Consider the following 26257-nt stretch of genomic DNA (forward strand, 5'->3'; position numbering starts at 1 on the left):
CAAAGCCACAATTCAAGAGCATTCCCGCGCTCCGCCATTATATATCGGGACCCGACATTTCGTCCTGCTACGAACAAACCGTGACCAAAGCTCAGCAACAGACCGGATAAACTGGTGAACCAGTGGGACCCGTGCACCACTCACTGAAATGTCGCGTCTTGTGCTGTCGGGCACATGCGGGGCACCGGACCCTGCTCGGGGGAGACCAGCCAGCCGTGGTCGAGAGAGACGTCATGCAGAAAAAGTGGATACGATGAAACAGAGGATTGATCACTTCTGAAAAGGCCCCGTCAAAAGCTGTTTCGAACAATGACTCTGGCAGACGCTATAATTCTTTCCTTAAAGATACATATGTCTATATATATATAAACCTTCGACAAGAGACGCTCCAGTTGATTTGGCTCTGGCTGCCCGTAAAATGACATAAAATTTGTACAGGCATTGCCTCCTTTACTAGATGCCCGCGGAATGGCTCGAGCTTCCAGGGCAACGGGCCTGCACTCAGTTGTGAACAAGCGTCGAGAGGTGGCGTTCGCGACCGACACCATCGTCACGGGCGGTGGCGACGGCTCGTGACCCAGCGCATGGCTTTTACGTGGTCGGTACCGCGGTGGAAGCGCGGTCGGCACAGCCCTTTGGCTGCACTTTTTTAAGGGCTGGTTGTATGGCTCTAGAATAGCTGTCACCTGTAATGACTACAAAGATAGGCTGAGCTATATGATTAATGCTAATGGCCTTTGAGGTCGGCACGCATCCCTGATAGAGATAAAGGAAGCTACGCGAGGTAGTGCACAGTGGCATAATAGGAATAAAATACAGAACGCCTACCAAAATGGCGTTGTCAAAAAATTTTTTAAGCGTTTCGGCTTCCACACGGAAGCCTTCTACACGGAATCGCTGACGACACAAACAACCGCACAAACGCTTAATCGAAACAATAGCAATCTCCCGTAAACATACGCAAGATGCCTGAAGCGATTATTGACGCGGATTTAAGCTGAAGGTTTTTTGCATCTCAGCTCAGTGAATAAGGCTTCCGTGTGGAAGCCGAAACGCTTAAGTATGTTTTGACAACCCCATTTTGGTCGGCGTTCTGTATTTTATTCTAGTATGCCGTTACTTGCCGACCAGACGAGATTTAGTCGAACTCTTAATTTCATTAGTGCACAGTGGTTACGCAACCGACATGTGGCGCTTGCGACCGACACTAGTGGAAAGGAGGAAAAGGAAGGGGTTTGGCATCTGGGTTCGCGCTCAGGCGGCAGGCATCTAGCAAAGGAGGCAATGTTACAGAACGCAAACACAGGAGCACGAGCTAATGCGTATGTTTTCATCATTATGGTTCATATTAGTGTTAAATTAAGTATATTTGTGACCAGGTAATTCTCTTTCTTTTTTTAGTCGACGTTCTCCGCGATTGGGCCTTTCTTGAATAGCAGCGGCAAACAGACGCAGTATCTTCACCTGTACTAACAAACATAAAGGGTGAGTCAGTGAGACAAAACCAAAATTATATTGCCTTGAAGAGCCGAAATCAAGCCCGTTACCAGGTTCTACAACAATTTTATACTCCTCTCTTTAGCCCACACTCCGTGTACAATTGACGAAGACGGGTGTATGCTGTAAACTGAAAAACAAAAAAAGTTTTTTATTTGCGCAGCCCGAAATCATTGCACAATCAACAAGTATGACTTTGTTTTTATATAGGTGCTTGTTTTTTTTCCTTTTGATATCGCGCAGTCAATGTACAATCACTAGAAACATAATTACGGAACACCAGCTACTCCTTAATTGCGGAATAAAATTTGTCTGCTTATAAAGTTATTGGCATAAAATATTCCCCGGGCAGAGATAATATTTTTGCAGGCGTGATTTTGGTGTGCGAGATGTCACGGCAATATATCGCTCAGACCTTGTATTTCTCAAGTGTACCTACAGTGGAGCATAGCCTCTTCTTCTTATTCTACTTCTGTGTTTTCTTGGTGTGACACTAGCACTGCTTAACCGTAATACGGCGTCAAGAAATTATCCCATTAATATTCGCAGCAGCGACCATTTATAAAGAAGGGGATATTTCCAGTTTAGGAATGTATACTCCGCGGAGTATTGACCGAAAGTACGATACATGATAATGTTAGTGTATGCAAGTTCGGTGCAGTTCTTACGAGATTTTGGGTAATACAGGGGCTACTTGGTTGGCCATTGTTGTCGCAAAGGAAGCGCACTTGTGGATACATTCACGGACACAAAAATTGGAGGACGCTTAAGCTTCGCCTTCAAGAGTGGAACGCGACAGCGTTCCCGTCGACCCGCCAAGGGGTGTAAGACAATGGGCTACGGCGCAGCGACTACGCGCCCCGCATCGGACGCGGTGAGCGTCGAGTAACGCAGCGTTCGGCGCGACAATGAAATATGCGCCTGAGCAAGCGACGCACGCCTGAGCCTTAGAAACAGCTCGTTTCTAAGGCAACCCCGCGTTCACTAGAGGCGCTTTTGTACCGCTTTGAAGCATCGAACTCGTGGCTCAGTGGTAGCGTCTCCGTCTCACACTCCGGAGACCCTGGTTCGATTCCCACCCAGCCCATCTTGGAAGTTGCTTTTTATTTATGAAGTGCCTGCCGTGATTTATCGCTCACGGCCAACGCCGCGGACGCCGACACCGACGACACCGGCTTTTCTGCGACACGAGCTCCTTAACGCTATCGCGTTAAAAAGAAAGACACGAGCGCTGTCTGCTGTTGCAAACTAATCAGTGTAAAGGTATGGGTATTTGTATTCATTTTACTGATTTTATTAGCTAAAGGAAATACACAGTTATGGCACTGTATGTGTACTCACACCTTACCTTGTAGCAGCCGATCCGGCCGTTCACCGGAACTCTTATTATGCTCTCTTTTGAACTGCCTGCTAGGGCAGTGGGGAGGTCTAGGTCAAGGATGCTTGAAGTTTTATAGTGAGAAATAAGATAAACGTAACTTCTGTAGAAGATGCGTCCCGACGGTCGCTATGAAACAGCCCTAAAGAGAAGCCACCACAACAACCATCTCATATCGCACTGCCATCACCTCTTATTTTCTCTATCTAGCTCTGTGATTACCCATTACCACTTATCTCTTACCGCTTACCGCAAATGCCTCCATACAGACTTTTTCTAATAATAAAATAAGGTTGCCTTTGATTTCTTTATTCCCCTCCAGATCCCTCTCGAGAGAAACACATAATAAAGCCTTTCGCTTTCTGCTGCGTTTCACATCGTCCTCTAAAAATTCATCTATTTAAATTGGTTCATCGCTAACATGTTTAATGTCACTCGATTCATCTCTTTTAAATACTTTTCACAACGCTTCAACGTGTAATACCCACGTTGAAACGTGCAAGCCGTGATACTGCTGTCGCACTATTATACTACATATAAATTCGCGTTTACATGCATAACAAAATTTCGTGCAAGGCAAATCGTAAAAGAATCAGTCCAAAAAAATTGTGCAGAAACAAACGACAATGATTGTCAATGTAAGCGAATAACCAAACGCATCTGGAAAGATATTCGCTTTAAATAACGGAGTGATGCACTTGAAGGCGTATATCTGTTGCAGCGAGAGCATTTACATAGCGCTTGTTGTTTCATTGAGTAACCCTATATAAGAAAGAGCCGTTAACCAGCACATCTATACCTGTGCCGGATCCCTCTCCAGCAGTCGCCATATGGGGGCAGGGTGGCGAGAGAAGAATTCCCATCCGAGCACTGCACTACATCATGTAAACCTTAAAACACCTCCAAGTTCTCGCGCGACAGTACATGCTGGCAGACTCGGTCTTTTGGTTACACGCAGAGCTCTGAACACGCAATGTTACGAATGCATGTCTACAGCAAAGCCGAGTTATACTTGCGCACTGGCGCCGATTGCCTATTTTTCCAATCTCCGCAACAACCCTTGATGTATAATAAAATTTGGTGAAATATTTTTTTACCATTGCGAATTCCATATCTAGAACTCATAAGTTTGTGAGGACTACGTCCGCATTGAAGGTTTTTAATATGAAACATTTGCTGAAACAACACGCGCTCTTGGCAGTTTTTATCGGCAGGTAAAGTGTAATCATGACCATCGTCTACCACAAAAACCTGCAAAAGATCATCCAAGAAAGCTATTCACATTAAGAACAACCGCCCCGTATACCGCGCCCCCTTTCTTTATTTGACACTTCGCCACAGCACTTATGTGCTTGCGGCGGTGCACGCTCTACAGGCAGTGTGTTGAGAAATTTCTCGTCTCTATTTAGTCAACCTGCAACAACGGAAAGAGGAGGGCTAGGTAAGGCGGGGCTGGGCGGGGTAGATGGGTAAGGGGGGGGGGGGGGGGTAAGCGCTTTTCTTATGGCGTGGTAATTCGACTAATATTTGATTCACTAAGTTTATTGACATTCACTGAACAGCCCCTGAAAATGCATGGCCTAATGCTTACTAAACAGGCATTTTCTATTTGTTTTTCTGGAGCCGGATTTTCGTGCTGCAAAACTATTTACTTTAGGAGTCACTAATAATAAAATATTAGTTCATAGTTTATATTGCCATGGGAATGAAGCTCACACAAACAAGAAAATTATGCATAACCAACAGACATTTCGGAATACATGTGAAGCAAAGCTCTGGTGAAGCGGGTAACTAAAACCCGTGCCACTATCGGCGTGGATACAATCGTGGTTACTTTCATCCTATGCGGCGTGCAACTTCATGCAATGTTTATGTCCGTTCAACACAAAATTCACACCTTACGCAATTTTTCTGTTTATGCACTGCACCATCCACAAGCCATGCTGAAATAAATACACTGAATCAGTCGGATGCACAGAGTGAGACATCCGCGTGGTGCTGTCATGAAGATGAAGGCGATGTACGACGTATGCTGAGGAAATAATGGCAATGACAGTTGTACACACAGAAAAGTACGACACAAATCTCGCTATATTTAGGGATTCTGTCCTTTTCGTCTCACATACCCATTCTGGAGGATTAGCCAAAGGCGGGCACACACCCACTGCCACATACTCAATCAACAAATAAAATAAAATCAAGTAAGTCAAAGAATCCATTGAATATTCCGCAGTTACATTAATACCTCGATGTGCTTTGGAGATACTGGTGAGCCAACAATATTTGTTCATGTTTTATGTAAATGTTTCTTTTCTTATTTTGACGCTGCACAAATGTGTGCTTATTCGCACTACTTAGTCGGTCATCGTACAAGGGCTATATAAACCCGTTCGCTGGTCCTAGCATTCGGTGCAGATATGAACTTCGTATATATTTCCAAACATAGCTGCCCAGATGCTGACCGAACCAGCAGACAGCAGTTACGCCAAACACAGTAACATAGGCAAATAGAGCTTATCTCTAAAATACGCTGCTATGTGCCAAAGTAAGAAGAAGAAGTAGTAGTAAAACAAGAAGAAGAAGAAGAAGAAGAAGATACGATGAATCTTTTCTAAACGTCATGTTTATTAAGGTCACGGTCATACCGGAATAAGAATGACAACCGACGCTGTGGCTACATGCATCTGCACGCCTACCGGATTCGAAATATATTGTGCTGCTCAAGACCTTCTATTATCGGTGAACAAACATAGCTCTTTTCTCGCATTTACAGCTATTTGCTCCCACGAAAAACTTTGTTACGGGGATTGATTTGTTTCCACGAAAACAAGAACATATTAGGTAGAAAATTCGAACATAACACTGGCGTACACATGGGCCAATAAAACATTATAGGGACGTTTCACTTCCAAACCCGGGCTACGTGCAAGCGTATGGGTGCTCTTCCCTTTTTGTGCATTGCGCGTAGAGGGCTTTATAAATGCTTGATTGTGTGTAAATGCTGCCGTTTCATTAAGGCTTATTTTTTATTTTGTATGTTCTATGCCCGTTTTCCGACTTTTGTGAAGTGTTAAGTGTCATTAGGAAAGATGGTAAGCCACTGTAAGGAAATGCGCAGTCCTTATTATTTGAAGCAAATTGCTAATGCACTATACACACAATTCATTGTCCATTCCTTGTACTTCTTCTCCTACTTCTTCCTCTTCTTCTTTTTTGCCGTTTTCTTTGATATACAAGGTGTCAGTCTGTACATCCCCGAGCATGTTTTCCAACTCGGCTTTAGCCCTCTCAGCCAGTACCACAGCCTTCCTCGTCTGGTCCGTGCATATTGGAAGACCAGAAAGAGTCTCGTCGATTCATAATCTCTTGCTTGGGAGTGTGCATTTGATTGGGTCACCGAGCACCCACCGAGTCTTATGGTCAGTAAAGTTGTTCGAAGCAGAACACAGGCGTCTAATTCGGCATCTAGCGTCAAGCAAAACGGGGGTTGGTCGGGGTTGTAGCTAGGCGACAAGGCACTGTACACCACGTTCACCACGTTCACCACATCACCCACACTAGCTTGCGGGGACACATACACAATCATCGCAAGCACACCATTCGGTAGTCGTGCGGCACACACCTCACACTTGTTTTGCACCATGTTAGGCAAGTCAACCGGTGTCGCAGAGTAGCCAGGCTTGGAGTAAACGGCCACCCCCGCCGCTCCTTCCCCGCTCCACCCACGCGCACCTCCGTAATTTCCTCGGTGCGCGCTCCACGTCTCCATCTCCAGGCGCCCTCCTTCTCCGGAGTTCGCACCCCTCTCCCAGCTCGGTGGCCTCCGACTTAATCTCGCCGATTTCACAGGCGGCGCATGTACGATTGCCCGTGAAAACAACTTCTTTGCGGGGTGACGGAGTACGTGATTTCGTATGCTGTCTAGCTGACCGTGTCTCGGCGCGTGCGCCTCAATATACCTTTGGAAATTTTCGCTTTTCTCAAAAGTTGCAAGTTTTTTGGCAGAGAAAATAGCCGGGAAATAATGTTAACCCTTGCATGACAAACGATGCGTGTTCATCGCGAAACTTTGCACTAAACAAACGGGGATACAGAAAGAACACACAAAGACGAGCGCTCTCCCTTGTCTTCTTTGTGTGTACTCGTTTGTTTAGCGCAAGGTTTCACGATGAATCAATTACAACTAGGCCGAGTCACAGTGATACATGTCCAGAGGCAATAATCACGCTCTCCGTGCGAAACATTGACCAAAAACTTTCTTTTTTTTTTTTTTTTTGCTGAACCAGTACACGAGGACGGAAGACGTGTGAGCTCGGAACAAGATTTGTGGCAGGATTTCATACACCGACTTCCAGTTTCGCGTGCGGTGGCTGAACGCAGAAACAAAATAAGAGGTAGGACTACGTCCGTGCACGAAGTTCACAGAGGGTGGCCTCGGACCAAGCAGCTCATGGGAAGACCCAAGCGAATGCGAACGAGGGGGCATTGAGCGTCGAGGAGGAGCGTTCCTTATCGATGGCGGTCCAGGGAGGCAGGCAGCAGTCACCGCTAGCTGCCGATCGCGACGGAGGATAAACTTCTCGGTAGGTGGCGACGCCGATATTACCGTCGAGCCCTGAGGTGGCGCGTGGAGGCAGAAAAGAGCGGGCCGATGCAGTCGGGGCGCCGGGGAGCGTCGACTAATCAAGCGTTCTGGGTAATGACGCTCTTTGACTAATGGTTTTCCCGACAGATGGCGCCTCCGCGTGACAAATTATGTCTTGGTCGGGGGCGCCGAGAGTACGCGCGTACGCGTTCAGTCTTCGCATGGCGTCTGCTGGCACTGCTTTTCCCGCCACACCATTGATTATGACGTCCACCCCCCCCCCCCCACCCCCCCGAAGCGATGAGCAGCGCTGAAGGTATTGCCCGCGCGCTCGTGTGTTCGTCACGTCTGCTTCGTATGGGTCGAGCAGACGAAAGTGTCAAAGCTTGAGCTCGGGGGAGGGGGGGGGGGGGTGGCACGACGACGCTAGGAACGGGTCCTGCTAAGCAAAACTTATTCAAGCTCTGTCTCACCCACTTTCATACTCGATATGGGCGCGCGGCTTGGCATCCCCGGGTTCACCACTGCCGCGAACCTGCAGACGGTTAATCGTGCGGAAAGGCCTGTTCCGCAGCCCCGCTCCTTTCTCGTCATCTCTTATCCTAACGACGCGCGCTTTTTTCGGGCATAAGGAAAAGGAACTCTAATTTCGCTGCTCACGAGGGAGAGATCAGGGGGGACGCTTTTGCTATGGCGCGAGGGAAGGGTGCCTTCTAAGGAATGAAGCTTGCGTCGTTAGGTGCGACCGGGGACCGAAATCGGCTCGATGCTTCTCGAAGTGGCGAACGACTGCCTCTCGCTGTCTTCCCGCAACTAGCGCAGCAGACGAAACACTGCTGAAACACAAAGCGAGAACACGTCTGCTTTCTGCGAAGTTAGCTGGGATATGAGGGCAGATGTGTCGTCTGGCAAGCGTCTTTCGAGGCATACGATGTTTGGTATGTAGGGCATTACAGCAGCTATTCAGTACTAGCCATCTTTGAGCTGAATTTGGAATGAATTGCTAGTCAGAACTGTGCAAATGTGTCGCATAGCACTATAACATTCGAGAACACTGCTAAAGGAATTCCTAGGGTGGTTCGCCCAATGACCTGCTTTGTTGTTGTTGTTGTTATTGTTTCACTTCACTGAAGTTTCACCACCAGCCTCACCGATCGGCTAATCCTAGCAATAAATCAGGTTAAGCGCCGCTAATGCAAACGGCCAACTGTAAAGAGAATGTATTTGAAATAGACGTGGATACGAATCGCTGTATTATTTCAGTTCTATTTCAGCTGCGCCTGAAATTAATTTTGCGATTTAATTGGCGATGAGATTCCGTAGAACGCAATTCTCAGCTAAGACCGAGGCCCATGTTCACAAAAAGCTCTTACGCTAGAATTCTTCGTAAGAGAACATTCCTACCGATCCTGATAATGTACATATATTAGCAAAGGCGTCCAGCCAATTGGAAGAATTCCTTACGAACGAAGAGCTTTGTTAATTGGGCTCCAGAAGCGTTGGGATTTTGCCAGAAACAAATGCCGCAGTGTATATGCGCGAATCTTCCGAACATAACATATGCGGGTATTGAGCGACAACTTTTATCCATTACTCCATAAGCCAGTAATCTGAGCACTACAGCTTCGGTTCATATAACAGGACATTGGAAAATGTTAGTTTATAAACAGAGGCTGTTCTAACAACTTAATGTTGCCACTGATGACCTTTGACAAATTAGGGTGACTAGGTATGGTAGGCAAGGAAAATGGTGAATGTTTTGATATATTCTGATGGAGCTTCTTGCAACTCCTTCTCCTAGTATTTCAAGGAAAAAGTAATTTTATTTTATTTTGGGATGGATGGTCATATTGGAAAATGTTATTCAGATGTCACATCTTGCTCGGCGCGCGATGCTTGTATGATTCGCATGGAAACCTCCGCGCATTGTCGACGGCCAACACGACGCGATCCCATGAAATTAATCCAAGATGCTTTCTTTTAGCGCAATAATAGTTGCTTGGAACGGCGTGTTGTGCGTCCTGGCGAGATCAAAACTCCAGTGCTCTCCTCTGCAGCTTCTAATGCCGCACGGCAATACTTCGCGCCTGCAACACGCAAACAGAAGATTGAGCTGGAGTGAGAATAACAATACGCTTTTCTGCGACATATCCCACGTCGAAACTCAAGTTGTTGGTTTCCTCACGAAACTGCAAGGCTTTAGAAACCTGACTTCAGACATACAGCTCTATATGTTGCATTATTCGCCGTATCGATATCACGGAGCAAGAAGCAAGGGTCGACAAATGACTGTGCGTTGTCTTCTTCCCCACGCGTCTTGCTTTTAGGTGAAACCCTCAGTAGTTATCAACCATCTAGCTCAGATTTTCTTATTTTATCTCATTTTAATGCCATGGTGACATTTCGAGGTTAGTGATTCTAATTTGTTTCGCTATCAGGATAATAAGGTTCTAGGATGAGGAGCTTTTATTCACATGTTATGAGCTGACTCTAGGCATATGTCGAAATTTGCAGACGAATGTCATGCTCTTAGTATGTAATCTCGGTTTCTTCTGGAAGGTTCTTATTTTCTTCTGCCTATATTGTTCTCTTGATTAGTGTTGTTTCGTTTTCGTTTTTTTTTGTATTTTTGCCTTCCGTTAAGGTATTGTCATAGCGGTCACTTGAGTAGCAAAACTTCTCACGCTGTTGCACTTGAAAAAGAAGAGCAATAGCTCAAACTGGACCGTAACGTGCTTAAAGTTATTTTCCTCCGGCACGAACACCACTTCCAAGAGAAGCTACAAGCCGTCGGCATTGATCGAGTCAGCTCGCGATGGCAGCAGCGAATGGTGGGCGGAGGGCGTCGCCCATCGCACAGAGACGGTGACCAGCGCGATGCGTGGCGCACTTCGCACCCACACAGGGGCCCCCGAGCAGCAGTGACGCGCTGTCCGGCACAGTAATTGCGTCATTGAGGGTCTTGCGGGACTCTTAACGGTAGCGTGAGAATCGTCGCCTGCGGTTTGCACTACACAGCGTTGAGAAGGCGTTGCCAATTGGCAAAGGTAGACTGGGCGGTCACTTGGGCACCTCCGAAGGCCTCCAGTCGAATATGTCCGTGGCGGGGGCTGTCCCACCTGCACTCCGCTATGCAGACGCCGCAGGAAAAACTGTGCGGCGACAGGTGCCCCAGGGCGCTGACGCCGAGGATGCAACAGATTCCGGCAGATGGCGCCACGCGCTTGGCGTACGCACGGTTGCGCCATACGCGTCCCCAAGAGCCTGTCTGGTGGTAACGGCGACAGTGTGGCGAGTGTTCAGCGTTTTCCTTCCGTATTTTGTAAGGTCATTTCACTCGCCCCGTTCGAGCACGTTGTCCGCAGTTAGCAATAACTGAGCGTTAACAATAACAAAATAAAAAAAAGGATGTAGTTATGGACGTCGCAACCTTGAATATGCAGATTTGTGTAATAAAGTGTCCAGCAACATAACGCACCCTTACTGAAATTACTGAGTCTATTTTACTTTCGGAGCCTTTTTCAACGTAATAAAGTGGGAAGTTGGTTACACGACATGCCACAAAGATTACAAGAAAGACAAGAAAAGAACGCGGGAATATTGCTGCACTACTTCTGCAGAGGAATACATTGAATATACAAGGCTAAAATAGAAATTATCACCGGTCGTAACAATATTCACATGGTGGTTGAATGACTGGGAGAATCCATTTGCATTGCAAGAAGACGCATGAAACATAATATGGTGATCAAAGCGGCGAGACACACTGTGTGGAGTGAAAATAAAAAACCGAGGACACCCTAAGCACTTCTTCTGAGTTGTGAATTCGAAAGCATTAATGTCCATTTGAACGCTGCTGAGAAGCCCTTCGAGTTATGAGCTCCTCGCGGGAAAGCAAGCGCTTTGAGAGGCTCGGCCAACGCCTCGCAGATAGCGAAAGGCCTGTGCACTTCGATCCATGACGTCAACCTACCTTGCCCGATTGCCATAGAATCTAATGGGGACGCTCCCGAGTAAGCTGCGGTGATTTTGACGTCACCGCTTTCGTCACGCCGGGCTTGGAAATGGAAATTTCAGTCCAAGTAGCGTGATTTCATAAAGCAGAGTGCACAGGCCTGCTGCGAGGGTGACGTGGCATCACGGCGGTGCCCTCATGTAACACCTGGCGCGCTATCGCAGCAGCAGGTGTTCCTTTTGCCCGGTCTGCTCTGTCCAGGCGTTCATGTGACGTGGTGTCGCAGCCAATGGGAATTTAGGTGCCATTGCGCTGCTACAGACGCCGGATTTTTCGATCAATAACCGATTTGATGTTTTCGTGTCAATAACATCCCACAGTGTCACATGGTGGAAATATTTATGAAAGAATGTTAGAGGGACAGAATGTAAGGGCTAGCTTGCGAGACTGTTATATATGGGCAGAACATCTTACCATTTGACCGAATAAAACAAGCAGAGTTATCTCGAACAATTTCCTATGTGCTAATTGCGGTCACGCTACAGTGTTTCCAAATTGATGCCATCGCATTAAGGCAACTAAAGCAACAACTTCGAAGAGTGCTCCAAGGTCCTGACAAAAACAAGCCCACTTGTCGAAACGTTGGCTCCGGACTGAGGCCCACTGATATTAAATTTGTTTACCTGCGTTTTTCAAACGTTCTTGTTCGCAAAACGGTAATATTCCCTGAAGTCATGCGCTGTATGTCAGTGTTGTCTACTACAAACGCTTTTTTATTGAAATGTAAATTAAAGAAAGAGATTTAGTCATCCTATATAATTGTGAATGCTACACCCTTTTATCAATCAATTAATCAAATTTATTTTACGTCAACAAAAGAAACATTAGCACATTTTTACACAGGTGAACACCAGACCTCATTGAAAGGTTGTGAGAAGACGTCATATAATTAATACAATAACAATAAAACAGCAGTAAAAAGTAGGGAGCATCGTTCGTGGCACATAACATTTCATTATTTCAGCCTGACTGCAAACATTGTAAGGATATAAGGTTATCGGGTACTAAGCCAGCTTTTAATCATACTACTTGATAAGGGAAGGGTATAGTACTAGTTCGGTTTTAAAGGAATTAATAATCTTGTTGCTTGTTGTGTTTTAGGGAGTGGATTCCTCAGTTCAGAAGCGCTATTGACGAATGAAAATGATCTGTGTCATCATCATCATCAGCCTATTTTATAGCCACTGCAGGACGAAGACCTCTCCCTGCGATCTCCAATTACTCCTGCCCTGCGCCAACCGATTCCAACTAGCACCCGCGAATTTCCTAATTTCATTGCACCACCTAGCCTTCTACCGTTCTCTACTGCGCTTCCCTTCTCTTGGTATCCATTCCGTAACCCTAATGGCCCAACGGTTATCTAACCGGTGCATTACATGACCTGCCCAGCTCCATATTTTTCGAAGAGTTAACTGCTGAGCTAGTTGGTGATCTTGCATATTGAAAAGAATTTGCGCCAAAAAAACAACACACACCAGAAAGACGACGACACCACGGGCGCTACTTCAACTGTTTAATGAGGGTGGAAGCACTCGACATATATAGCCCTCCAAAACACCGCGCATGCGTACAAGGCAGCATGGAGTACAAAGTTTTATCAAAGTAGGCGTGATAGAAACTTCAGCTCAGCCTCGTAAAGAAAACCCGATGTATCACTAACACAGTTAGGACCCGCTTTCTTGATGTAGAAGGCTAAAATAATGAAGGTGAGCGACTTGTGGATCACTGCAGGACTTGCACCGATTGTGTTCCACGGTTCCGCGAAGCGAGGATTTTGGGTAGAGGCAAACATCAGACATCGCGTGAAACATTGGAAGCCTTCTACATCAAGAAAGCGGGTCCTAACTGTGTTAGTGATACATCGGTTTTTCTTTACGAGGCTGAGCTGAAGTTTCTATCACGCCTACTTTGATAAAACTTTGTACTCCATGTTGCCTTGTACGCATGCGCGGTGTTTTAGAGGGCTATATATGTCGAGTGCTTCCACCCTCATTAAACAGTTGAAGTAGCGCCCGTGGTGTCGTCGTCTTTCTGGTGTGTGTTGTTTTTTTTGGCGCAAATTCTTTTCAATATCCATATTTTTCCTATTGATGTCAATCAGAATATTGGCTATACCCGTTTGCTCTCTTATCCAAACCGCTCTCTTTCTGCCTCTTAACATTATACCCAGCATTCTTCGTTCCATCGCTCTTTGCGCGGAACTTAACTTGTTCTCAAGCTTCTTTCTCAGACTCCAAGTCTCTGCCCCATATGTCAGCACCAGTAAGAGGCACTAATTGTGCACCTTCCTTTTCAATGATAATGGTAAGCTTCCAGTCAGGAGCTGATAATGTCTGCCGTATGCGATGCAACCCATTTTTATTCTTCCATGAATTTGCTTCTCATGATCAGGATTCCTTGTGATTTATTGACCTAGGTAAACGTACTTCTTCACAGACTCTAGAGGCTGACTGGAGATTCTGAACACGTGTTCTCTTGCACGGTTATTCATCATTATCTTTGTCTTCTGCATATTAATATTCAACCCCACTCTTACACTCTCTCTGCTAAAGTCCTCAGTCATTTGTCGTAACTCGTCGGCAGTGTTTCTGAATAGAACAATGTCATCGGCAAACCGAAGGTTGCTGTGGTATTCGCCGTCGAATCTTACTCCTAAGCCTTCCCAGTTTAATAGCTTGAATATTTCTTTCAAGAAGGCAGTGAATAGCATTGGAGAGATTGTGTCTCCTTGTCTGACCCCTTTCTTTGTAGGTATCTAGTTTGTTCGAATAGCTAAGTTTTCAAGTTGCACTGATGACGACCAATTGTTTCGTCGGACGACGTGATGCTGCACTCGTATGGCCGTCCAGCGTGTCGTGCTGCGAATAATCAAACGTTAGAATGATTTTCTGATGTTCAGCCTTACTGGTAGGATGTTCAGTAAAAAAGAAAAAGCGATACGGATATATAGAGTCATGCCTACCTAGAAACAGAATAATACACAGGATAGTGTTTCGGGCGACCTGCAGAGGAAGTTGTGTGGAGGGGTAAGTTGAACCGTAAGCAACAATGGCGTAAGCTATGAAACAATGAGAAAGTACCAGAAGGGTATGGAGGGAGGAAATATGTGTGCAGTATCTTCGCGTTTCGTGCCCCTTTCTACACACTTGCTCCACATGTCTGTGCCGTAATAGCGTGCTGTCTAATGTTGCACCAAGAAACCTAGTTTCATGCACGCACTGCAATAATTCGTTATTCAGTTGTGAGGTGTGGCCGAATTGACGAGGAATATTTTTCGCATAAAAAAAGCATACAACTAGTTCAAGAGGTTTTTGGGACTAATATGTTTTCTGGAAGCAACAAGGAAAATCTTTGTAATGCTCCTTCTGCGGTTTCATACAGTTGTTCTTGTTATTGAGGTGTAATGAATATGTTAAAACATCAACGTATAATACGCAGTCCTGAGACAGGCATGATGCAAGAACATTTACGAAGAGCAAGAATAAGAACGGTCCCAGGATCGAACCCTGGGGACACACCAACATTTGCTGTCATGGTGTCGGACTATTTACTATTTATTTATTTATTTATTTATTTATAGATACTGCGATCTTTTACAAGATCTTAGCAGGGTGGGAACATACAAGTACATTCATACAAACATACAGTTCAAGCAATCATGCCGACGCTTGAATTCAACATGGCAAAAGGACAGAATGCATGAAGAAAGGAGCAAATAAACTATGTGCGGTTGAGTCATGAATGCAGGTGCGCCTGAAAACGAGATAAAGAATTTCGTGTAATGGCTTCATCAGGAAGTTTATTCCCATTAACTATCGTTCTTGTAAAATAAGAGTATTTGAAGCAGTTGTTCGGTGTTAACGGGGTTACTACCAGGGAGTGTTTATGACGAGTAGCATAACCAGTTAAAGGTGTTAAGATGTGCGAGGTATCAATATGGTAGTGGCCATTCATTAGCTGAAAAAGAATTTTAATCTGGAAACACGATTTTGTTCTGTAATCAAAGAGAATCCACTATATTTAAGGAGAACTGTTATAGAAGTTCGACCGTAAGAATTGTAGATAAATCCGACAGCTTTCTTTTGAATTCTTTCTAATTTTAAAAATTTTTGTTTTTGTGTAGAGGCCCTAAATGATTAATGTATATTTTAATGTATATATCCTAGGAGGCGAATAGCTGGTGTGGATAATTTTAGCGACCGTCTGAGGGTGAACAATTTGCGAAGACAATTAGCCATTACAGTGTCAGTATGTTTTGGCCAGAAAAGATTGTGAGATATGTGTATACCGAGATATTTATACTGAGATACTTCGGAGATATAAGTGTTCTGGGCAAAATAGTAGAAGAGAAGGGGCTTTTTTCTTAGTGTTATTCTCATAAACACGTTTTTTCATAGTTAATAGCCATTTGCCATTGATGGCACCATGCAACTATTTTGCCAAAGTCACTATTTAGCCTGATTTGATCTCGGGATGAGTCACATAGTATACAGTCATTCGCGTAAAGTTTAATTTTTACAGATAGGTTATTGCCAATGTCATTTATATAAAGCAAGGATAAAAGAGGACCCAGCACGGATCCCTGGGGAACGCCAGAGGCAACAGGTAATGTGTTGGAGGAAGTCTGGTTTATCCTAACGAATTGGAAATGGTTGGTTAGGTACGCTTGTGCCCAATTTAATAGCTTATCGTTTCTAAGTATAAAACTTAATTTTTAAAGTAATTTGCTGTGGGCTACTTTGTCGAATGCTTTACGGAAATCCATGAATATAGCGTCGGTTTTTATATTATTTATTGTGTTGGCAAAATCGTGAATTGTTTCTACTAACTGAGTGTTTGTGGAAAAACCCTGCCGAAATCCGTGTTGAGCGTTTTTTGAATACGCACTGCTCATCAAGGAAGCCGATTGCATGCTTATTAATGACAGTACATTAACTTCTATGTACTGTCGACGGTTAACTAAATAATTCTGAATCAAATTGCAAGAAATGTCTCGCATTCCTTAATCATAAAACCATTTTATGAGCTGGGTATGGTACAGCGAGTCGAAAGCTTTGGTCAGGTTTATGAATATTCCCATTGTGAGCATGGTGTTTTCAATATTTATTGGCGTTTCCTCAGTGATGTCGATTAATGCTAATTCAGTGGATTTGTCTTTTACATAGCCATTCTGTGAGTCGTTCAGAGTGTTGGGACTAGTAAAAATTTAATGCAGGCGCTTAAGTAGCAAGCTTTCCAGTACTTTTGATAATGGTGATAATAGTGCGATTGGGTGATAATTTTCAGTTTCCAGTTGATCTCCTTTTTTTTTAAACACTGGTACAACTTTTGAAATATTTAGAGGAGCGGGAAAAACTGCAGTTTCAAAGCTACTGCTGGTTACGTCCACATAAGGGGAACATATAATATACAAGTCAATTAAGTAATTTAGTTGATATTTCATCATGTCCTAATGAAGCGGTGTTCCTTAGCGACAGTACAGCGTTAGCGACGTCTCAGTTTATAACTGGAGTAAGGAAAACATGAAGTTGACGGAGAGTGGACAATATCTGGTGCGGGGATATCGTTGCTTTGTTGTCTTGAAAGTGCGACAATGGATGCAAGATATTAAATAACTACCTGCTTAATTTTGAGATAGGGCTGAAGCATCCCTTATTGTATCTTTCTTTGTATTGATCGCTGTTATATTATACCGTCTTATTTAATACTTCGTTTATAACGTTTCACGTAGCGTTATCATTATTTCCAGCCTTATGAATTTTTAAAGTATATATTTATGGAGCGTTTCTATACATTTTTTGTAGTACCCATAACGATTGTCGAGATTAGCATTATATAGTTGCCATCTTTCTTTTTTTGCGTATTGTTTTTAGGTTTAACTTAATTTAGAAGACCACTAGTGAGCCATGCTGCTTCTTTGTTCTGAATTCAGAAAGTATTTTGGTAAATTAGCCAGTTTTGACATGTCGTTGTACTGTATAAAAAAATGCGAAATTTTTCTTAAGCTGTTTTATCTTCCTTAGTTATTGGTGCTCGGTGGACTGATTAATGATACTGATATTTTAAAGTGTAATAGTTACTTGTTCTCAGTATTGGATTGTAGCTTTCTGCGCAACAGCCATAATAGGAGACTGATCGGATATATGATATGCTGTAGTACCGCTGGTAATTTGATTGAACGGGAATTCGATTATGTTGGGATCCGAAATAATGCGTTTTGATTGTACTAGAAGAAGGGAAATCTAAGGGCTCAATTTTTGTTCACCACGACCATACAAAGCCAACAACCAATGAATCCAAGGAAAACATAAGGTTAATTAGCTGTAGTTGAAATTGACATGTAGAAAATTAAGAGCAAAAGGGAAAATGAAAGTGGGCGGAAAGATAACTTGTCGCCGGTGGGAGGTCGAACGCACAACCTCCGCGTTACGCGTCCGTTGTAGCATTTGTGCTACGGCGACGGCCATCCATCCGACTGCTAGCGTGGGTATTTGGGTGCACTGGGTCTAGCCCTGGGAGTGTTAGCCAATGCCACTCAGGGCCACGGCGGACGGACGAAGAAAATATTTTTCTTTTTTTGCCCGATGACATCAAGTAACCCGCAACCTTAGAAACAGACACGTGGGTAATAAACCCTCGTAAGCTACCTAATGGCATCGAGACTGCCAGATTCGGGACCCTTGCTATGAATGAACGAGAATAAGGGAAATCGAGGGGCTCGGGATCATACAAAGCCAACAGGCAATGAAGCCAAGGAAAGCATCGGGTTAATTAGCTGTAGTTGAAATGTAAAAAATTATGAGGAAAGGGAGAAATGAGAATCGCAACCAAGTGCTCACGCGCCTCATACTAATCGCGCTTCCATTCTCTCTATTTCTTTTTTCAACTTCGGAGGATTGGCTGCAAGCCACAAAGGAAAAAGATTGAAATAAAAGAACTTAACATAAAAGTGCAGCTCTGAATCGTGCAAGAACTGCAGCAATGCCTCTGAATATTCTAGTTGTCCGGTGCAGATTGCTTCAGTGCGGCCTTCCTAAGAACCTTCGGAATGACTGCACGCACTCGAAGGCATCTCGAAGCAACTGTCGATCTTTTGCCTTCGTCGCAGGAGCCGAGAACATGTGGTGGTGGGACACTGTTCTTCGCACGGAGACCGAGCCCAATAATTTGTTCAGATGCGCGCAAGCGAAATACTTGGAAGCGGTGCGCATCTTTGTTTTCACGTACGCAGCTCTAGATTTGTCCTCGCCTTGTTCTATACGGCTGCTGCGATGAAGGCTGCTATCGGCCGGCCACCGAAAGCGCGAAAACCAGTCTAGGCCAGAGCGAGCCTCCGCCTCTCTTCGCTGACCACCGTGGAGCGGCGAAAGTGGGCCTGTGTCCGGCGCGTCCCGGAGCGATCGCTCCACGCCGCGTCTACGAGAAAGCGGACCACCGCCGACGCCTGGGGGCGGGAGAGGAGGAGGGGGGCGCGAGGCGCTGGGCGATCGGGCCGACGCCCGCGCGCCGAGATTGAGACGAGGAGCTCGAGGAGAGCGTCGGACCGTTACGGGAAACCGCGCACCGTACGGAGGCGAACACACGCGGTGACTGGCGGGTGATTGCTTATATTGAAAAGGAAAGCTGTATTCGAAGAGAGTAGTGCCAAACGCGCAATTGTTCCCGAAGACCGCGGGGAGTATGAAATTTCGGTCTTGATTCCTTTGCTTATTGCATACGCGGCTGCTTTTCACAATAATTGGCAACTGCTAGGCAGCGGATCTGTTTATTCTCAACGTTACATTGTTCTCTCCAAGAAAACCGGGAAGAAGAATGGGCTGCCTGCTTGTCTACCATTGTCTCTCACATTCTCCGCTCTCCCGAAAATTGCAAAGGCAGTCGTGCCTCGCGCGACAGAAACCAATTAGAGAGGAGAGACGCTTGAATTAAAGTGGTTTTATGATTTGTAAGTTTCTCTTCTTTCACAGGTTTGGAAGAGTTAACGTAAGCCAATTCGTAGCAGTTGATTGAGGTGCCAACGTGAAAGACTGGCGAATCGTGAAGGATCCGCGTGCGCACAAGAGCTGCTCGCTGAGCGAATCCTGCAGGCAGCCGACGCTCCAGATGCGTATTTTGTTTTAGATTAGCTCGTTCTACAGCTCTAATCTGGAATATCTGTGCAAGGACGTTTTCTGTGCGGAAAACGAAACGCTCCTTCCACCCCAACCCACCAAAATTAACGTGACTTGAACGTCCCGCAGCCGTCTTCCTCCGTGCAGAACAAATTTGTGGCGCAGTGTGCTGTGATAAATGGCACGGAATGATACGTACAGTGGTCACATATATCGTCGGAACGCCAACGACGGTTAATGAGTAAGATTTCGGCTTTTCCGGCTGTTCTACTATGATAAATTCAATCCAAGTCCAATGTATATGCTAACGCCCTCACATGCGAAGAGGGTTATGCAACGACTCATTATATACGCTTGTCGACCACACGGGATGCCCGTGGGCGACTACGACGCTCCCCCACATGCGAAGTATGAGTCATCGTAGGGAATGCCGCCCACGATGGCACACAAAGGGGCAAAGTCGCTCAGGTTGAGGCGGCAATCGCTACAAGCCACATTTCCGGATTGTTTCAAAGATGAACATGAAACAGGAAGTGCTAGTGGGCAAGTTGAAGTGAAGGTCTAGGTGCGTCCAAGTCAGGCGAATAAATGGTCGCTTTTAAAGAGTAATAAAACTTTCGTCTTCGTTCACGCTATAGGGCAGGTCAAGTACAAAAAAAGAACTGATTTCGCCACTTAACTACGTCAGTACTACACGAGATAACCTGCTTGATGGGCACGTGGCTTAATTCAGAGGCGCAGGCTCATTAGACGTGCCTACTCGAGTCTGTGTGTCGGTGTTGTCTTATAGAGGCAGTGACAAGAGCTCTGCGAACACTGCACTCTTGGACGTGCCAAAAACTCGGACAAGCCAGTGTCGGAGTGCGCGTTCTTCCCGAGGGAGCGGGATGCATCGTTCGGCCGGGGCCGCGGACGATTCCGCGGCCATGCAGGCCGCCCTCGCCGGCCAGATGGTCGCGGGGTGTCGTCTTCCCGGCCGGCCGCGCGCAGCAGCGTCGCTGGCGAGCGCAACGCGGGAGCGAGCTTGTTCGTCGTCGTCGTCCCTGGGTGTGACGGGAGGCCTGCAGGCGTCCGCCAAGGCCGCCGGCGGCCAACTGGGGCAGATCGGCCGACGCCCGGGGAAGAGCCTTCACCTGGATAATTGGGCCGGGCGTGGCTTCCGCGTCCTCGCGAGGAAACACTTCCTCCAGGACCGCGCCTGCCTCGTCGTTGCTCGGCCAGCATGCCTCCACCCCCCCCCCCCCCCCCATCGCTCCTCCGCACGAGTGCATGGGCGCCCAGTGGAATGACCACAGCGGCGCGAAGCTCTATCGAAAGCAGCGAAGGGCCGGTTCCGCTCTTCGCGATGGATCGCTTACTTATCGCTACGCGACGTTCCTTGTCCCCGAGAACAGGGCCTGGTGGAAGCAACGCGTACTACAATCGACACATTTCTTTCATTCCAAAGCGCTGCTGCTGGGTATAGGTGAACGAGAATATGTTATATAAACTCATGCAACCAAACATCATGCGATAGCCGCATCGCTGCAGCATATTAGTCTGCCCTGTAGGCGAGTATGTTAACTAGGCGCCGCACCGTAATCAATTAACATAAAAACGTTTCTGGCAGCTCGACATTTTCACATTTCAGAGCCTAAAAAAGAAGGACGGCCTGTACCTAAAGCTACGCAAAATATTAGGGCTTATTACGCTACGTATAGCAGCGGCTGTTGCCATTTATAGTGCAGGCAAAAGACGCGGTAAATTTTCCTTCAAACGCAAGAAGAGTATTCCGGGGAAATTATGCAAAAGTATAATCTGGCAAAGGCAATTACCAGAATCGGTGGATATCACACGCTGAACATCGCAACGCGTCGCATCGTCTTGTTTGACTACAAAGACCAAACAGTTCTTTGCTCGTTTTGGGACATTATAATGACGTAAGAACTTGGGCGTTTTATCGTACTTTTCTGCGCCGAAATAAAGGAAAAGGCGTGGAGTTTGCGTCTCATTGAGCTTTCGTAGGGCCGCGTGGATTGTTGAATATACATCGAGTAGTGTAGTTTGGCTTCTTTATTTTTTCTTCCTTTTCTCCTCTGTGGACCGCGTGTGAGCATCTCGACGACAGGGCTATATAGTGCGAGTATTCGGTGTATTTATTTATTTATTTATTTATTTATTTATTTATTTATTTATTTATTTATTTATTTAAGGTACTTTCAAGGCCCGAAGGCATTACAGAAAGGAGTAGGTGAACATAACAAAACATTTGTGCAATATACAAAGACATATTCAACGTGACGTTTCATGAATGTTGGTTTTCAAGGTGTCGGTATCCGGGATGGCTGCAACGGTGGCGGGAAGGTGGTTCCAATCTTTGCTTGTGCTAGGGATGAATGTATTACTACAAAGTTTAGTACGTGAAGACGACACATCAACTTTGAAACTGTGATCAGAGCGAGATGATATGTGTGACAGTTGGGTGATAAGCTGTTCTTTCAACATAGGGTTATGGTGGTATATTTTATGGAATAACGAAAGGCGGAAGCATCTACGACGGAAATGAAGTTCTGGCAAGTTAAGTGTTGTCTTCATTGAGGTAACGCTAGCATGTCGGGAGGAGTAGTTTGATAAAACGAAACGCGCTGCACGATCTTGAATGGCTTCTATGCTGTTTATGAGTGTAATGTTAGCCGGGTCCCAAATGGCGCATGCGTATTCTAGTTTGGAGCGAACTAAAGTGTTTTAGAGAGTTAGTTTCAATGACGATGGTGCGGATGAGAAGTTTCGGCGATAATAGCCCAACATGCGATTGGCATTGCTACATATAATGTCGACATGCATGTGCCAGGAAAGGTTGCTGGTGATGTTTAGTCCAAGGTATTTGTACGACGAGACAACTGAGAGAGGGCTATTATTTAGGAAATATGTGTGCAGATTAGTAGTATTGGTACGCTGTGATACCCGCATGCATTTACTTTTGCTTAAGTTAAGCTTCATAGACCACTTGTTACACCATAACAGAACGTTATTAATGTCGTCTTGAAGTTTACGAGAATCGCTGAGGTCAGTAATTTTATTATATATAATGCAATCATCAGCAAAAAGGCTAATAGTTGAAAATTTCACACAGGAAGCAAGATTATTAATATAGATTATAAAGAGTAGAGGACCGAGAACCGATCCTTGCGGCACTCCTGACGTTACCGCGAGGGGCGCAGACGACGAATTGTTCGCGATTACGTATTGTGTTCTATTAGCAAGAAAGTTTTTAATCCAGTCCAGCACTAGCGGGTCAATGTTAAAAAGACTAACCCGCCGTGGTTGCTCAGTGGCTATGGTGTTGGGCTGCTGAGCACGAGGTCGCGGGATCGAATCCCGGCCACGGCGGCCGCCTTTCGATGGGGGCGAAATGCGAAAACACCCGTGTGCTTAGATTTAGGTGCACGTTAAAGAACCCCAGGGGGTCAAAATTTCCGGAGTCCTCCACTACGGCGTGCCTCCTATACAGAAAGTGGTTTTGGCACGTAAAACCCCAAATATTATTAAGAAGGCTAAGTTTATAGATTAGTAGGTTATGTGATACGGTATCGAAGGATTTAGCAAAATCGATAAAGATGCAATCGGTGTCAAATCCTAAGTCGGTGTTAGAAAAGAGGTCGTTAGTAAAGCAAGCTAGTTGCGTTTCGCAGGAGAAGGATTTCCTAAAGCCATGGATGCTGACTGTTGTTAAAGAAAGAGTTCGTCTCAAGAAAATCAACTATGTGGGAATATATTATGTGCTCCAGAATTTTACAGGGAATGCTGGTTAGTGATATGGGACGGTAGTTTTCAGGAAAATGTGTGTTACCTGATTTGTGAACAGGAACCACCTTCCCCACCTTCCAGTCGCTTGGTAGTGGTGAGCAGTGTAATGATTGTTGGAATATCCTAGACAGAATAATTGATGAATAAAGTTCGGTACACTTGATTATTTTTGTATTAATTTCATCTGAACCCGCCGACGAAGATATATTCAAATTACCGATTAGTTTTCTAATGCCCACCCAGTCTATAAGAATTGAATCCATTGGGGTATCATAAACTTTCGTTGAAGGTGGCAAAAGCATAGGTGCAGCGTCATGAAAAAAGGAAGCAAAGATATTATTAAATATTGTGCAACACTGATCACTTTGAACAGGGGTGTTAGACTGGGACAATTGTATTGCGGCTGGTGTATTACCACGAACAATATTCCAGAATTTACGTGGGTTGACATGTAAGTATGATGGTAATGTAATGTTGAAAAAGGTTTGCTGAGGTTGAGAAATGGCGCTACAATATTCATCGTTGATGCGGTGATATTCTGACCAACGAACCGGGTTGTTAGTTTTTTGCGGAACGAAATAACCGTGTATCGTCATTTAATCGCGTTATTCCACTTGCATGGATATGAGCCCAAATAAAGTAAGCCGCTCACTCTACTGATGGCAAGCGGCTCGATGTGGAAAAAAATGTAAGCAATGTGGGGCCACGGCAGCTCATTACATGAGAGAGAGAGAGAGAGAGAGAGAGAGAGAGAGAGAGAGAGAGAGAGAGAGAGAGAGAGAGAGAGAGAGAGAGAGAGAAAATAAACAACACGAACGAAGTAGCGTGCTCAGAGAACGGCTACACTCCACCCCCTACAGCGTCTATGCAGCAAAGATCAGATGAGAAAACAAAATAAAACAGCCGAATGCTGCAGAGGCAAGAGGCAGTCACTGCTTGAGTGACTGCGCTGATGCGCGCCTGAACCGTCGCTGTTTGTACCCGGAAGAAGCCTCCCATTAGTGAAGCATTTGCTAGGGTCAACTGGACTGCATCGATCCGAAACATTGACGTGGCAACAGAGGGAGGAAAATAAAAAATAACACAAAGTATTCAGTAACAAAGAGCGTTGCTAGAGGCTAAAAGAAGAAAGCATCACAAGAGCAAGCGCTCACATAAAAATAGAAGGGGAGTGGGGTATCGCAGAAAGGAAACAAATCTGCACGTTCTGTCGGGTGAGAACGATCGGAAATTAATCACGAGGAATGGAAACGTCGATACTCTGGCTCTGCGGCAAAACGCTGCACTGTGTGGCAAGTCTGTAGCAGTCGTGGACAGCACGATGGGCTACCAGGCCTGCACAAGGCACACACGAATAGGTAAGATCCGTAAGGTGAGGTAAGCTAAGGTGAGGTAAGCGGTAAGGTAAGCGGGCAATATCGCAGCTCGATGACCATTGCTCGCAAGGCTGGATTACTCATGATGTGGACGCACGCAGGCCAACAGTAAATGGTTGGTACTCATGATTGCAGCGCTGTTCCGATGGGGAATCTCGAAATAAGAGAGAGAGCTAGAGTGATTTATTTATTTATTTATTTATTTATTTATTTATTTATTTATTTATTTAGAATTTGAAATGTAGCAAACAAGCACACTATGTCGCCGACTTCTCCATAACTTTCAATTGTCAAGTGAATGAAGCATGTTTACTGGTAAAGTAAAACATTTAAGCTATCCAGCACTCCGCAGCCAAGCACGGGGCAGTCACTTGCAGTTAAAAAAAGGTACAGAAATGGTATGTATGACATTGCTCATATTTTGAGATAAAGAGTAGAAAATACAGATAGTCACTTCAAAACGAGGCATAACAATCGGTCTAATAAGTACCGAAGAGCCAACGAAAATACAGCAAAATCTGCGCAGTGTAAATTGTTTCACATCTTGCAACATTGCATTGGAATTCACACAGCCTTCAAAACAAAAAAAGTCTGCCTGACTTATCGGGACAAGCCAGCCATGAAAAAGGCTTTGTACGAGCAGCCTCGCCAGTTATCGGAAGTGACTGCTTACAGGTGAAAATATGACCACTTTGAGTTATCTGCTGCTGTGATAGAAGAAGCGGCGGACCTCATTGAAGTCTGTATATAGTGAACTTTTCAAGTACCATCGGTGCGCGATTTGGTACAACCCAATTGGGTACAGCCCGATTAGGTACAGCCCGATTGGGTTCAGCAGCAACTAACTCAAGCGTGCTCGAAAAGGGCATGCAGCCGCACTCGATCTGCATAAAACTCTATTCCGACTGACTTGGTCATGCTCGAAAGTGGGCGCATGCTCTATTCGATGACGCAAATGTATTTACGAGTTTGATAGCGCAAGTGGCGAGATCATCGTGTTGATACGTGTCGTGCACCTTCCCTGTGCAGGAATACGACGCCTGGGGTTCGCTGGCCGGCGACAACGCACTGCTCTCTCTGCGCGCTCAGGTGGGTCCAAGGCTCAGCGATAAAGGCACGCTTTTTAACGAAAGAAAAGTTGTTGGTCTCAAGGATAGATGCGGTAGCGTGTGTCCGTCCCAAAGAATCCTCTCTGAACTCAAATATCAACGAGGATTTATTGAAACAGTCATTAGAACCTGCGCAGCAATATTTTTAAGATATGTTCGGCTTGCCAAGCATGACGCCTGCGTGAAGCAGGAACTGTGTGCGCGCGGTGATCATTCTGTCATTCTCTCCCTCTTCCCCATCTTTCTGTTCCGCCATAGAGTATCATATCCCTAAACTAGAGGGAAATCTGGCGTTGCGATCGTTCAACTATCACGGGAATGATGGGAAGTACAGGCTACGGATTGGTATTATGTTGACTGGTGAGCTAGTCTACAGGTATTTTTAGCAGTTTTGGTTTCG

General features: G+C 45.4%; 1 protein-coding gene across 1 annotated transcript in view; it reads left to right on the plus strand.

Moving 5' to 3' along the window:
- Nucleotides 1-26257, plus strand: part of LOC142575214 (uncharacterized) — a 234826-nt gene that overhangs the window by 64030 nt on the left and 144539 nt on the right. Inside the window, exon 3 of the mRNA XM_075684351.1 lies at nucleotides 25778-25837. Within this exon, the coding sequence (XP_075540466.1) occupies nucleotides 25778-25837 (60 nt within the window). The remainder of the gene's footprint in view (nucleotides 1-25777; nucleotides 25838-26257) is intronic.

Source organism: Dermacentor variabilis, chromosome 3, assembly GCF_050947875.1.
Source record: "Dermacentor variabilis isolate Ectoservices chromosome 3, ASM5094787v1, whole genome shotgun sequence".
Classification (NCBI taxonomy): domain Eukaryota; kingdom Metazoa; phylum Arthropoda; class Arachnida; order Ixodida; family Ixodidae; genus Dermacentor; species Dermacentor variabilis.